At 36.2% G+C, this 16,119-nt stretch overlaps 1 protein-coding gene across 1 annotated transcript in view; it reads right to left on the bottom strand.

Moving 5' to 3' along the window:
• The window catches only part of LOC145686279 (FRAS1-related extracellular matrix protein 1-like), a gene marked incomplete at its 3' end in the record, with an annotated part of 157,231 nt that extends 143,957 nt beyond the window's left edge, over positions 1–13,274 (bottom strand). The window contains 2 exon segments of the mRNA XM_081759410.1: positions 3,981–4,100; positions 13,225–13,274. Coding sequence (XP_081615536.1) covers positions 3,981–4,085 — 105 coding nt within the window.
• Between the last annotated feature and the right edge of the window lie 2,845 nt (positions 13,275–16,119).

Below are 16,119 nucleotides of genomic sequence, written 5' to 3'. Positions count from 1 at the left end.
GTTTCCAGCTCAGTTTTTGAGTTTTGAGCACTTCTTCGCGATTTTGCCCCATTGTGGGCCGTAAAGAAGTTGCACACATATAGATTTTCAAAAGGTGAATAAAATTAAACCTCTTTGGAAGCTGGTCAATCATTCAAACACATCATTGGCTATACTCGAACGCGTTCTTTTAATGGAAAATGAACGTGAACATTACACATTTCAGTTTTAAACGGAACTTTCCCAAGAACAATAATTTATATATCCATCAAGAAAAATAATCTCACAGTGTACGTTAAAGATAATAAAGTACTTAAAAAAAAAAAAAAAAAATCTGACATCAGTATAGAACTGTAACATAATTTCAGCTTACAGTGGTCCCTCGGGTTATGACCTCGATTCATTCTGTAACACTGAGTCGTAAACCGAAAATATTTTTCCCATTGAAATTAATAAATACAATTAATCCATACGGTACTAGTAATAGGTGCGTGAAATTGTCGATATAAGTGTGTGTTCGCGTTCGTGTCCCGAAATATTGGTTGTAAGCAGAGAGAAAAATTATTCACAAAGATTGTTCATAAAACCGGCCGGAGTTCATTGTATATTAAACGTACTAACACGAAACATGAGTAGGTTATAACACAAGATTCAAATTATGAAATCTGTTGGGAATAATAATAATAATAATAATAATAATAATAATAATAATAATAATAATAATAATAATAATAATAATAATAATAATAATAATAATAATAATAATAATAAAGTAATATAGCAGTAGTAGAAACATACTACTATTAATGAAAAATGACAGGAAATGCATCCAAACTCATATCATTTGTACAGCAGGATATGGCATACGAATTATTAGAATTACAGTGAGATCGGTATTTATGGGTCCTGACGCAGAATCACAACGTGTCAGACTACAATCTGTTTATGAACACCGTCGCTAGTGTGCAGGGTAGCAATGGTATGTATCCGGACAAGTCCTGCTTCAATTTATCGCATTAGATGCTATCTTGGTGAGCCGATGTTATAGAGTGCACAGTCGAGCGTGACAGCAGCCAAAACACTAGTGTAACGGTGATATTGAATACAAAATGCGATCTCAGATGCTGCTACATATTGAAGGCAACCTCACAAGTGACATTAGAAATTTTCCATAGACTGCGGTCATACCTTTCTTTTAGATAACTACTTCCGTATTACACTAAGATGAAGTCCGGGCAAATGTATTCCGGACTGTGCAAGCATTCTCCCAGAAACGATGTATATCGCTGCTTCTATAATCTGCACAGTCGCCTGATACCGCCTCTCAAACTATGTGGAATATGATTGGTCGGCACCTTACACATAACGGTCCTCCAGCAGACAATGGCAATCTCTTGTACACTCGCATGCAAACAGTGTAACAGACAATACTTCAAGAACCACGTCCAATACTTGTTTGATACGATGCCACGTCGTTCAGAGCCCAAATTACAGCACGTGAGAGCTTCATGCTATACATATTTCCCACTTTTATAGGTGTTGTACAGTCCTAAAATTATACTCATTTCTATATAGTTATGTAACAAACTTGTGGGATCAATTTCATTTCACCACACGTGCTTCTCTTGGTGTTACAATTTTCACATATAGCAATCGTAGTGATATAGTAGTAGCAGGAAAAGGAGGAGGTGAGGTTGTGCTGATGGTTTCTCTGCTAATTATTATCTTCAAGCCATATTTCCCTCTTTTAAATGGTTTCAATTTTCATTATAAATAGTGTCGAATTCTATATCGAGACCTCTTTTTACTTTCTTGTTTGTTGAGTTCAGTCGAGTAAACCTTACCGATTCGCTAGTTCCACTCGGTCTGCAACGGCTGTAACATCAACTATCGTCACAAGCATTTAGGCAAATTGAAATGATGTACAGATCCACCTGCGAACATTCAAATGAAAATCCAACATTTCATGTGGCATAACATACTATATTGTACCACATAAATTAAACTTTCGTAAAGTCAATGCGCAAAGAGTGCTGAAGATTCTGAAAAGATTAGAATGCCAGAAAACAGTATCGTTTTTGTACAACTTGATATGTTACGCTCACGACTTTCTGGAACGAATAATGACTCCAGCTTGTTTCTTTGTATCCTGAAAACAAAACAACCCAGTATGGTATGGAAACATTCCCACTGTTCACCCCGCAAAAGATTTAGTCACACACGCTTCTTTAAGTTTTATTAACATTTAAGGTGCTTCCTTGGTGGAATTCAGTCCGCCTGGGTCAACTATGTCACTCACACTAACATATAGCAAAGTTACGTCGTACTCTTTGTGATAGACAACTCAACAGATATACTTTAAACAAAAGACTGCTTCTATTTTCATTTCTGGCCCTTTGAAACGAATTATGGGCGGCCGACGATTCGATTCCGTTACAGAAATATAATCTGTTGTTGGCAGGTTTCTGATAAAATACACACTCAGAAAATGAACTTGCACGAACTTGCAGGTATACTATAACTTCTGTCACGAATGTTTCGAGCACCATAGTTCTTAAACTGAATTATAGAAAAGACTTATGGTTTCCTATGCATGTTTAAGTGTCTCGGTTCTTAAATTGAAAAATAGAAAGGATTTATAGTTTCATGCGCATGTTTACTTTACAATCTTTCTTTATATTAAATCCACTATAGCTTCACTATTCACGATCAATAAACGCACAGCTAGTGGATGGGCTTCTCATATTAAACGATAATGAACAACAATTTGAATTGCGTAAGTTCTACTTTTTTTTTTTTTTTTTTTTTTTTTTTTTTTTTTTTTTTTTATTGCTTTGTTATGTAATTGAAGGCGTTTGAATTCAACGATATTGTGATATGTTCCACTTTCAGCAATTCAGTTAACGAGCGAAATAAAATGATTTTCTTAAATATCTGATTTCTTTATTTAATTATTTTATTTTGTTTGTGGTATTCTTAAATGTCAGAAATCACATAGAAATAACCTTATTTTGAATTCTTAATACATATAGTTTTGAGTCGCAGTAGCGTAGTCCGTAAGACGTTTATCTGACACCTGCTGAGCGGCCCGAATTCGATTCTGTGGGGACGTTCCAGTGGATTCTGAGGTTCATACAACCTCTTTGAAATGGATACCTCGCTCAGATCATGGTGATGAATACATCACCTTCATATGTGCCGAAGTAAAGGAAATGTAAAGCCTTCACTTCCATATACAGTCTGGATTTCATGGCATGCACCGAAAAGGGAAGGGGGAATCTTTACTTTTAATGGGTGTATTTTACTAACAATATACTGTATTTTCTTTTATTTTGAAGTTTCTACAATAAATAAGCGCCTGTGTAACAAATTGCTTTTGTTTATCGACTCTGTACTGCTTGTGTAATTGTCTAATTTTTCAACTGACTCATAGATTTCAATAATGACAATAAGCTCCTCTATTCCATACTCATAGATTTCAATAATGACAATAAGCTCCTCTATTCCATAAAGTACCATTTTCTGTGTAAGAAGCTACTTACACTAACACAATAGCCAAGTTACGTCGTACTCTTCGTGATAAACATCTCAACAGACATTTTTCTTTAAATAAAAGATTTAGGTATGTATTTTTGTTTTTAGGTATTTTCCTAGTCCTAGATTTTGTTAACAGATAATAATACGACAATATAAATTAATGTTGATTTTAATTAATTTAATCAAAGTTACGAAAAACTTTAAAAAATATTTCGTAAAAAGAAAGAACTGAAAATGTGTGAGTGGATATTCTCTAGTAACACATACAGACCTTACAAGATGGTTTTCTTTTACTTGATTAAACATTACAATTACTTAAACTGGTATAAAAATAAATACAAGTCGCTGAGATTATAGCTAGTTAGTGAACTAGCTATTCGAGCAGCTTCGAAAGCTATGCTTTGTATATGGTATTTACAAACCCCGTGACAGTAGTAAAGACTTAAATGTTATTCGATGCTTACCTCTACTGGAGAAATATGTTCAAATACATCTTCCTCACACATGGCATTTGAGAATAAGATAAGTAAATATAGAAGTCCAAATGCAGTTATTTGTGAACACATCATTAAAACTTTCTTTTCCTATTAAAAAGAAAGAAAAATGTCGTAACAGCTACACATAAATATCTCAACACTAAATAATAGAATACGTAACATAAAATAATTACTTCAAAATCTATCGTCTAAACAGTAGATATGCGTATATTGCTAAATTAAACAAAAAACATTACTTTATTCAGGGCTTTTACTACACCCTTCCCCACTTCTTTGAATTTTAGTGAATAGCTTAAAATTCTACATTATTATTAACGTTTAAAGAAGAAAAAGAAGAAGAAAAATGTCCAAAGATGAGACACGTAACAATCGATAAATTTCGTCAAGCTGAACAAAATGATATAAGTAAGTGTAGAACTCCATGAGTAATTTTCAAGATGGAGGAAAATGAACTTCTTTGCAAACCTAAAATGTGGTGCTGTACGAGAATCATCCTAGTTATTGACGTGAAACTGATACTGCCAAAAAGTTCGTGCAATTATCTAAAAGGTGACGAACTACGAACCCCCTCGCACATGCATTTTATAGTTAGGTCCTTGTATGATAACCATGTAAATTCTGGACTCGTTAAAACAACTGTTTCTTTCTTTTCCTTGCAGGTGAATCACTGAAGTTGTGATGATTGACAAGCATGAGGCACGGAACGTCATTAAGTTCCTCCATCTTCAGGGATAATCAGCAAAGCAAATCCACGAAGAGATGAAAGAAACCTATGGGGATGTAAGTTCATCCTATCAGATAGTATCCAAGTGGAAACGGTAATTCCAGACTGGACACATGACCACCGCGGATACCTCTAGATCTGAACGTCTATCTTTCACTGATGATGCCTCCTTGACGGAGAGAGTTGAAAAGATTGAAGACAAGAGGACAATCATTGAAAGTGTTATGTGTGCAATAGGTATGAGTTATGGGTCTGCCTGGAATATCATTTACAACCAGCAGCATCTTCAAAAAATATCAGCACGGTAGGTGTCACGACTGCTCATACCTTTCTAGAAGAGAAATAGCGAGGACGCTGGAAGAGAAATGTTGCATCGCTGTGAGGTGAATGAAGAGGACCTTTTCCGCAGACTAGTGACATTGGATGAAAGTTGGGTTTATATTTATGACCCAGAAACAAAAGAAATGAGGAAACAATGAAAACACCCTCCTCCCTCTAAAAATGCACGAGTACAAAATTCTGCCGCCAAAATGACGCTTTCCGTTTTCTAGGACTGTGAAGGGTTCATCATGACAGATTATCTAACACAGGGGCAATCTATTACTAATACCGTAATGAGAAACAAGCAAAAACGCTAATATTCACCGCATATATAACGCTAATATTCACCGCATATATAACGCTAATATTCACCGCATCAGTTTTCTTCTACATGTAACAAGTAGCGCTTTCGGAAGACCTTTCCTACTTCGGAAGGTTAAGAAAGAAAAAAAAAAAAAAAGTTAAAAGAATTAAGGAATGTAAAAACAAATCTTCTGTCAAAAATTAAACACATTGGAATAGGCACTTACTGTCATTGTCACTGTCACTCACTGTATTCATTGTGTTTAATTTTTGACAGAAGGTTTGTTTCCTACATTTCTTAATCCTTTTAACCTTTCCATATTCTCCTTCATATTTTAAGTCCTTTTTGAATTTTAAGCAAGTCGATGAAGGAAAAATGTTCTTCCGAAAGCGCTACTTGTTACATGTAGAAAAAAACTTTAATATATTTTTTTCGGTGAGTATTAGCCTTTTTGCTTGTTTCTCATTCAATATCATCACCGCTCGCAACATTGTAATATTACTAATACCTATTATTTCCATCTCCTGACTAAGTTATAAGAAGAACTGAAGACAAAAAAGGAGTGATGCTGTTGATAGACAGACAAAGCACCAGCTCATCCGTTCATGCATCCATGATGAAGGCAGTGGAATTACGATATGAAAAACTACCCCACTCCCATATTCATAGGAAATCACCATATGTGACTTCTTTCTCTTCCTAGAAATGAAGCGTCCACCCAGAGGACGCCATTTTGCCAGTAAGGATGACTTCATTTCTGAGGTTGAACTGTGGTTTCAAAGCCGAACTACAGACTTTTACAAAAAGGCTTACGGAAAGTGAAGAAACGCCGGCAAAAATGTGTCGCTAGGCACGGCGACTACGTAGAGAAGGACTAATACCATCAATATGTAAGAATTCTTCAGGGTGCATTTCTTCTAGGTGACTGCACGAAATTTTTGATACTCCTTCGTAGTATGGAGTTAATAAAATATCATGTTAATATGGTTAATAAAATATATTCTTAAAATATCATTAACTCCTAAATTTTAATATCTGTCTAACTAAAATATCGTCCAAAGGTATAAAGAAATATCAGTCGATAGCTCACATTGAGTTGCTTCAGTGAGAGTAATTTCTCACGTCTAGCTTTTAAGAATTTCGAATAAAATCGAACTTTTTTAATGCTAAAAATTATGCCGTTCGTTGCCAATACTAACTGACAGTTTTTATTTTGCTGGAAGGAATTTTTCAATTGTTTATGTACTGTATACATAACAAAGTACACTTAACTAGCATATTGTATCTATTATTGTCCTTCTTTGCCTAGCGGTGAAGTATATGCTCCTCTACACACATACTACCTGTAAGTAATTCAGATAATCAGCATAAGAAAGTGGGAAAGCGTGGTGAAGACTCTCACAAAAGAAAAAATAACATGCTCACGACAGGACTTCTACTCTAGACATAACTCATTACTTAGAAAACTCACTTCGCCTGTAATGAAATATTTTTTTTTCCTATTTTCATATAAATTGTTGATAAAAGTTTCATTGTGGTTTGCATATGTGTCACGTAGAGATAATGGAACAATGTATTTTAGTAAAGTTCATCCAAAATTCATATACACTAAAGTTAATTGTGCATATAAACGGGCGAAATATATTCAGTGATGTAAACAGATCAACATCGCTCGAAGTTTTGCTTTTCAGCTTTTCGTGCTTTAATGGATGTCCAACCTGGGAATCGCATTAAATTTACGTGTGGAATATATTCAATATAGAACCAAAAATCTGTGCAATTTATACACAGAATTCATCAGAAAATGCATATACATCTTATATATATATATATATATATATATATATATATATATATATATATAGATAGATAGATAGATAGATAGATAAATATATATTTCTACATATACCATTATCCGCAAGTGCCGCGATTTTTTTTTTTTTTTTTTTTTTTTTACCCTACTATACAAATAAGTTCTACAACATAAAAATAAATTGCATTGTAAAAATCAATATTTCCAACAATAGTGCACGTTTCGAAGTGCAACTCTAGTCTAATAAGCAGAAGCCGAATGTTGTAAGGCAGGGCAGGATCCAGGATTGTCTGAGGAGAAGTGCACCAATAACTACCAAAATTCCAATCATACTGAATCTCTTCAAACGTGACAATGTTCTTTACCCCTGACAACACTGTTGCATAGAACGGAGGAAAGTATTTTAAAGAGGGTCGCAAGTGTTATGCAGGAAAAAATGTTCTTCTCTCCTGGCTTTTGTTTTGTTCCCTATTTGACAAATGCTATATTGTTTTGCTTGGTGAATCCTTCTTTTTAGTCTTATTAGACCTCTCAAAGGTATCTGACCTTGTACAATCCGCGGCAAAAAACCTGCAACATGAGCATATAAGTTTATTGTGAAATGACGAAGTCTTTTGCTCCAAAATAAGTGTGCACGGGAGGAGGCCGAGGTTTATCCTGGCGTGATTCGTTCCACTTAGATGTTATGTTCATTTCCTGTGCTGTTAGGCGTAGTTTCACAATAAACTTACATCCTCATGTTGCAGGTTTTTTGCCGCGGATTGTACAGCATGATTTTCTCTTAACAAAAATGAAATACTATAACTTTTCAGTAACGGCTCGAATCCTATCTACATAAGAGAAAACAACAAGTTACTTTACGTAGTTCCTCTCATTATAAAATTTCTGAAGCTGCTGTTCTTGATAGAGATGTTCCACAAGGCTCAATTTTAGGGCCAGTTTTGTTTACCTTATACACTGCAGATCTGGTATCTGTTGTACAGCATTCAAAGATGTACTGTTACGCAGACGACACTCAATTGTTTATAAAAGCCTTGCCTCAGGACTTACCACAAGTTGTTCGACTCCTTAACCAAGAACTTAAGGCTATCAGTAACTGGTGTATTGATAACGGTCTTGTTATTAATCCCTTAAAATGTACTTATACTGTTCTAGGTTCCGCTAATCAACTTAATAAAATTGTTTCTGACAAATTACAATTACAAATAATGGACTCAAACATTAGCTATTCACCTTGTGTAAAAAGTCTTGGAATACAAATTGATGATAAACTTCCTATGAATAATCACGTCTCTACTCACGTGTTCAAAAGCTCTAGGAATACTAAGAAACTTGTACAAAATACGAGACTGTCTGTCCATAGATACCAAGCTACTCCTGACACAAACGCTGATACTGTCTTTGTTTGATTATTGTGATGTTGTGTATGGCCCGCTTCTAACAAAAAGCAATGCCATACTGATCCAAAAGGTACAAAATTCATGCATCCGCTTCTGTTACAACATACGAAAATTCGATCATATTTTGCCTATTCTGAACAGCAATAGCATGCTGACAATGTCCAGATGATGACATTTGCATTATTGCTCTCTCATTTGTAAAATTCTTAAAACAACACGTCCCGCGTATTTATACAAGAAACTCACTGCTAGGTCAACTATTCACACTCACTTAACACGCAAAAGAAATACGTTTGATACTCCACACCATAGACTCAAGGAAACCACTGTGGCATTTTCAGTATTAGCACCAAGGTCATGGAATGCTGTACCAAATATAGTAAAAGAAACTAAAACATTTGATTCTTTCAAGAAAATGTTAAAAATTTATATGCTCAGCCACCAAAATTTAAGTTCAGGTACTCATAATTTGTATTCTATCACTTGAACCACGTAAATGAAATCAGACTTGACTTGGTACATATTCTTTATTAAATAATCATGCATTTAAAAATACTTCATCACCCTCCTCCCTGCATTGTGAATCACAAGCATAACTTATTTTGTCTCTATGTTATTGATCGGTTTGTGTTTGTTTTCATGTTTGTATTTGTATCCTTTTTTTATTATTATTATTTCTTCACTTGTAGTATTTGTGCGTGTGAATGTGTTTTGTTAAAAGTACCACTTTTTTATTTTCTTTTTTTATCATCTTAATGTATACCTGTATTTTTGTTGTATATAACCGTATCTTTTGACTCAATTGATTGTATGTTTTTTGTATAATTCAATGTACTTCCTTGACAAGGGTTAGTTGGTAGAGCAGCAATATGCTGAACCTCACCCGCTTGAATAAAGCCTTTTTCAATTCAATTCAATTCCTTCAACCTTCTGAAAATCGACTTAAACTATTGCTTTTGCAAAGCTCTGCTTTCTTTTAAGTCACAAACGAAAACATGATGGCAGAAAATTTCGGAATGTGTTGGTATTTTCACTGCTAGCTTCTCATTTAGATAGTGTATATTTACAACGAAGGAGTGCACGTACACCTTTGTACCCCCCCCCCTTCCAAATCCGACCATGTTGTAAGGTATGAAAAAGGAAAGTGGAACGGGATTTGCACAGTAGTATATTACAGTCATTGTTCACTGCGGAGTACGAGTCCGCAGGCGGCTACTAGAGAGTTAATTACGAACATCAAAGAAAAAAAAAAAATCCAAGCCAACAACCGGGAAAATAAATAAGCCCCACAGTGGAAGGTCGAAAATTACTGACAGGTTTATTATGCATCGTAATGTTATAGGCCTTCTCGGAATTTATGGATGAGTGGCAGGCCCTTTCTCTTTTGTTTTGGTATACAGCAAATTTAGAGTGTCTCGTGCTTCTACTCTGAAAATTTCAACTTAAAATACCGAAAATTGCACCCTGTAGTGTTTTGTATTTATTTATTTGCATCCTTTTGATTACACAGAGTATAATATAGGACTTGTCATGAAGTCGGAAGTGTGTGGTACACACAGACAAACGGACAAATGTACCGGTAGATCGAGTCATCCCAGGAGCCTCACCTCAGTGACGTTCGCCAAATATGAACACAAAATAGATTGATTTAAAACAAAGATATAATTCATGTTCTATAAAATAAAAGTTTCAAATTGTCTTATATGAAATTACACCTTTAACTGATTATGATGTAATACTACGTCATGGCATATGTACTGTCGAAACGGCTATGACGTAGTACTACGTCTGGACTAAAATGTCGCTAATGTTCAGTGGCAATGACGAAGATCTGTCTTGAAAACTTTTCTTCTTACATTTAAATCGGAAAAAGATCAGTAGATAGATCTGAATGCTTATAATGCGCAAACGACATTGGCTTTTGGAATAACAGACGGCACATTGTTGCTCAAAAGAAGGACATTGCTGCTACTGTAATAAAAGAAACAGAAACTGCATTTCAAAACAGTAGCAAACGTCTTGGTGAGGCGGGGAATCTATGTAACTTTTTTGTATATTGTTGTGTGCTATTGTTGTTTGTATGAAACATGCATCATTGTTTCATAGTCGTACGATTTTAGTGTAGTACTACGTCTGCCACCTTAAAGTACACACTTCCAGAACATTGTGCCAGTTAAAGGGTTAAATACCTTTTACCGTAAAATAAATATTTTTATTGTCTAAGTATTCACTTCCGATGCTTTGTGCGTTTAATTACGGGAATTTCCCGAGCACTCGGATTGATATAGAATAAGATTAGAAACAGGCTTCGGGTAGAAAAAGCTGTGATATTGGTTAAGGTATATAGGATCAGGAAGTAAGGGAGATACAGAGTGGTGATTCTCTCACATCGTGCAAAATTGAACTTAGTGACTGTAGACTAGATAATCATTTGAAACTAAACTAGAAAATATCTTTCAAGTTTTAGTTTTTCAATGTTTTGTAATCTTTTCATCTTCAATGACATTTGTATAGAATGGAAAACCTAGCCATATCTCATACTAATTTCTACATTCTAGGTGACTATATTCTCAAATTTTATTATCGCATTTTGTTTTACAGTATTTTATAATATAAAATTGCATATTTTACTTCTAATAGGAAAAAAATGAAATCTTTGAGTTTTACGTCCCACGGGTATGCCGGTTAGGCTAAAGGAGACGGTGATTATGAGAAATGAATGAAATGGTGGAATGAAGAAAGTGGGAGGAAACGGGAGAACCCCGAGAAAACCCACGCACACGGTGTTTGTTTACCACAAAGTTCACTTGGCGGGAGCAGGGTTTGAACCCGGGACCCCATGCACCAGAGGTGAACGCTCTACCACTGAGCCACCGCGGCCCCCTACTTCTAATAGGCTATAAGCATAATCCATACATTAATTTGTTCTATAATTATCTCAAGCTAAAGTAAGTTTTTTTTTTAATTCATTCAGAATATTCAGAACTTTATAAAGGCCTTAAAAAAGACTTGGTTTGTTGAATTTTTTGTATACCTTAACGTGAAAGCATCTAATTCGCCGAAGTAAAGTCCAACATCTGGTATTATTATTTAAAAAAAAAAAAAAAACTTTCAATTTGATCGCCTTAGCTGTACCAATAATATACAAACAAAAATCTCAGGTGGGTTTCCCCTGGTGAGTCCAATCCGAAAAAAACAACGGTTTTTATCGGGGTGGGACCACTTCGGCAAACCATGGGTAAAGTGGAGGAGGTAAGAAAGGATTAACTGAACGAAAGGTTATTCTAGCACGGTACATTTGCTATTGGTCGTTGCTGGCAACCCAAACATAACTTTCTCTGTCTGTCAATAGTTGATGCCTTCATGGGCTATGACCGTAAGGAGGTCCTCTTGTCATTCTTCTAGCACACAAGGCAATAATGCAACCTGTCTCAACTGCAAGGAGCCACGTTGGATAGTATGGATGTCTGAGAAACCCTGATGACGTGGCTCTTCTCCACACCTAGTTTCTCGTAGCTATGTGGATATCGTACGCCTCTTTGGTGTGGGAGACCCGGGTTCGATTTCCGGCGGGGGCTTATTTGGTTTGGATCCCACGTTAAGCTGTAGGCTGAAGTCTCATATAGCTCACTGCTGAACGGGACGCTAAACTCAAATCAAATCCTCTCTACATCCACATTCCAGACTCTCTTCTGAGGCAATGAACTTAGCCGATGTTCTCATAGGCACCTCTGCCAAACCTTGGATGGCAGTCCTATGGTCATTTTACTTGGCTATTCGGACCACCTCACTTCACATTCCCTTAGAATCCATCGTCCTCCTTGGTTTTGTTTCTCTTCCCAGGTCAGTGCCCTTCCGTTCATTGATTCTTGATGACGTTTGATCGAAAAGTACTGTGCAAGAAAGTTGCGTCACACACACGCGTGAGTTTACGAATGCGACAGCATAGGTAGTTTGTCTGCTGCTTTATTTCCATTCATTTACAAGAAAAGGAGAATAACTTTACATATTCTTATAATTCTTCCATGTCTCAACGTCTAAATACACTATGAGCGTTTCCATGATTTTAATGTCCCTTTATTATATATCTTCACAGAAATGTAGCCGGAAAACATGTAAGCCATCTGTGAACACAGAAACAGCATAAACAAGTGTCGTTCATTCGTTGTATACAATTGTAATGCAAAGCTAGCTTGTAGTGACCATATGCTATTCCTTTGCGACCATATCAAACTTAGTTAACGCGCCTGCTCTTAGGACGCGCCCCTGTGCAGTCTCTCTAGCCTCACCCCGCCTTGAACCGCAGCAGATCCACAACTGCTTTGTAGTGACCACCTAGGACAAATCCGTACGTGAATTTCCCGATTCTCTCTTTTTTTGTGTGTATATTCATCATTGCTGGGCCCCCTCTACATCATCTGTAGAAAATGAATTCGCTCACTGCAAATATTTTGCAGAAGCATAAGAAGGCAATATGGGAAAGAATTTTACAGTAGCCTTTACAATACAAGCTTCAGCTTCACATTGACAAGTAGAACCGCTCTAAAAGTCTACTATCTGGGTAAGGATACCATATAAAGCAGGAATTGTAAAGTTCACCTGAATTTGAATTTTAAAGAATTACTTCTGGTGGTCCCTCTCATATTCACCTGTGCCAAGTCCAATATTGCTGTAGTGCCCGTTCTAAAAAATATATTATACTATTACCAATATTTTGCAGAAGCACGAGATAATCAGTGAAAGAATTAATTTTTTCAAATAATTATTTCGGGCAGTATTCTTAAAGGTAATCGACGCAAAAATAAATAAATAAATAAATAAAATAAAGAAGTTTTCCGCTTACAGATTATTCATACTATAAAATGAGACATTTTTTCTTTGACAGGAACGACAAATCCCTAGTAATTTATTCTTAATTTGATTAAAATAAAATAAAATGATTGATCACTTGAATTAATAACTACTATATGATTATAAATAAAATTTTCATAACGTTAATACTGCGCGGTGTACTTTTATTTTTTCATACACGAGATAGGCGTGACCCCAAATATAAATCATAGACTTCTATATGCATACATAAGCAGACAAGATCATAAAGTATATACGTACCTACACTCGCATAATTTTAAAGCAAATGTATAACTTCCTTACATTGACTTTCTTTCGATTTTAAAATATATAAGCCAATTATAAAATATTTTTGTCTTCGTTATCGCTTAACAGACGAAATGTGCATCACAACTGTTTTTACCGCTGGGCAGTGTTGCCAGATGTTGTTCTGTATTGTAGATGCTCAGTTGTAGATCGGAACGAATAATGGTGTTCGCGTTTAGCTCGTCAACAGATATTAATAGAACTCCTAATTGGTTTCGAGATTAACATTCCTTGCCATCACGGAAACTTACATGAGATATATTTACAGCTTAACGTGAAACTTGATCCTACCAGAGTCTTCCGCTGTATTCATAAACCGAATATTGCGTTTTTAATGGCGGCATTAGAATCGTAGGGAGAAAGAGTGGAGGCGAACACACTAGTTTTGCTTTCAATATTATTATTATCGGTTGTACATATTATTATACACCGGTTGTACATAGAAAAATGGGAGCCGGAGGAGGGGGGACCGGAAAAAATATTGGGTGGCGGTTGCCCCTCCTCGCCCCCTGTATGCCGCCACTGCAGTTTTATATACACATTTGCATACAGATTGTTATGAATTTAATAGAAACACTTGAAAAAGGTGCAACTGACCAGATTATTATAACGTTGGACCTCCTTTCGCCCTCAGAACAGCTTTAATGTAACATGGAACGGAGTTATAGAGATCGTGAATGATAGAAGCGCCGGATTCATGTCTCCAAGAGGACCACACGTTTTCAATTAGGACTATATTCAAGTCCGGAGATTAGGTGGATCAGGGTAATTTTTCAACTTCATCACAATGTTCCTCAAACCATCTCCAACTGTATTAGTGGGCTCATTATCATCATGGAATGTGGCGTAACTACGCGAAAACATCATTTGGACCATGAAATTCGCGTGGTCCCTTCAATAACAACATAATCACGGGCAATGATGCGGCCAGTAATCGTTAGCATAGGACTCACTGAAAACCAGAATATTGCGACCCACAGCATCAAAGATCCGTCATTATGTTTGACGGCTGGGTGGATACGCTGCAGTTCATACGCTTCTTTGGGTATCCGCCACACAAACTCGATCCGTGGTTTGAAATAAGGTAAACGATGAATTCTCTGACCACATGACGCAGTTTCAGTCGTCAGCCGTGTATGTTGTATATTCTCCGAGCCATTGGCATTGTGCTGCTAAATCGTTATGTTCCCTTACCAGCGGTTTCATTCAAGCAACCCGACCCTGTCCATATCATTTAACTCGCAGCGGACTGGTTCTTGACACGAGCTGTGGAAGCAAGAGCGTCATTTCAGATTTTGTTTGGGGGCAAGACCCCTTGATATAAATAAAATTTCGCGTTTTTCACTGATTCACTACTATTCTATTGATAGAACCTATATAAATCCCAAACTCAGTGGAGAAAATGCCCCTCCCTGCCCCCTAAATGACGCTCCTGTGTGCCAGGTGTGACAACCCGTTTTAATTCTCAGCGGAACTTATCAGTGAAGGCATTCGGAAGGTGGTGTTCATTCTCACCCATGTCGTTTTGCCGAGAGTTTTGTAGGCCGTCGTCATCTTGGTTACTGTGTCTCGTGACTCACCCGGCATACTTGGCCATTTTCGTCACACTCGCACCACATAACTGAGCACCAACACTTTGCTCTCTTTGGAAATCTAAGAGATCGCCAGGTCACCCATTTTACACTATTACTGTGTATCCATTACATTAAACACTACTATTCCACTGTTCATCACGTAGTGCGGAGTTTGCTCTAAGATACCACCACCAATAGCCCGGCGCTATGGTCTCCGTCTGATTGTTGCTAACAGAGACATTTGACGTGTTTTCAACTCCAGATGTTTCCATTAAATTGATACGTATCTGTATATCAAGATATCTGACCAAACTTGAATTGCCAGACGTCCTGTATAGACCGCTTGAATGCCAAGTAGCATAGCTTTTTTTTTTTTTTTTTTTTTAATGGACCAATGCTGGCATTGACTTCTATACATGGGAACGTTTTGAGGGGATTTTAATAGACATTAAATTAAAAATCCATAAACTACATAGTTACGGTTTCTGGTTGCCTATATAACAGAAATATGAATTGGTCATGAGGTGTTGAACTTTAAAGTTCACTTCTGGAAAATTTCGGTTTTGGAATTAAGCAACTTGGGGTCCAAGCGTTCTATATTTAGGATTGTCCTATATTTTACAATCTTTTTTTCAACCTTCTATAAAGGTTGCATATGAAGCAAAGTTATATATGTGTGTTTACTAGTGGACAGTTGAAATTTCCGGGTCTTACAAAATTTATAAAGTAATTATCTAATAATCAAAATGGTTGAGTAATTACGTGTACTTTTAAAAATAATAACTCAATCTATTTTTAAATCCCAAAATAACG

Source organism: Thermobia domestica, chromosome 5, assembly GCF_964235325.1.
Source record: "Thermobia domestica chromosome 5, izTheDome1.hap1.1, whole genome shotgun sequence".
Classification (NCBI taxonomy): Eukaryota; Metazoa; Arthropoda; class Insecta; order Zygentoma; family Lepismatidae; genus Thermobia; species Thermobia domestica.
The sequence above is the reverse complement of the archived record's forward strand: the minus strand, read 5'-3'. Positions and strand labels throughout refer to the sequence as shown.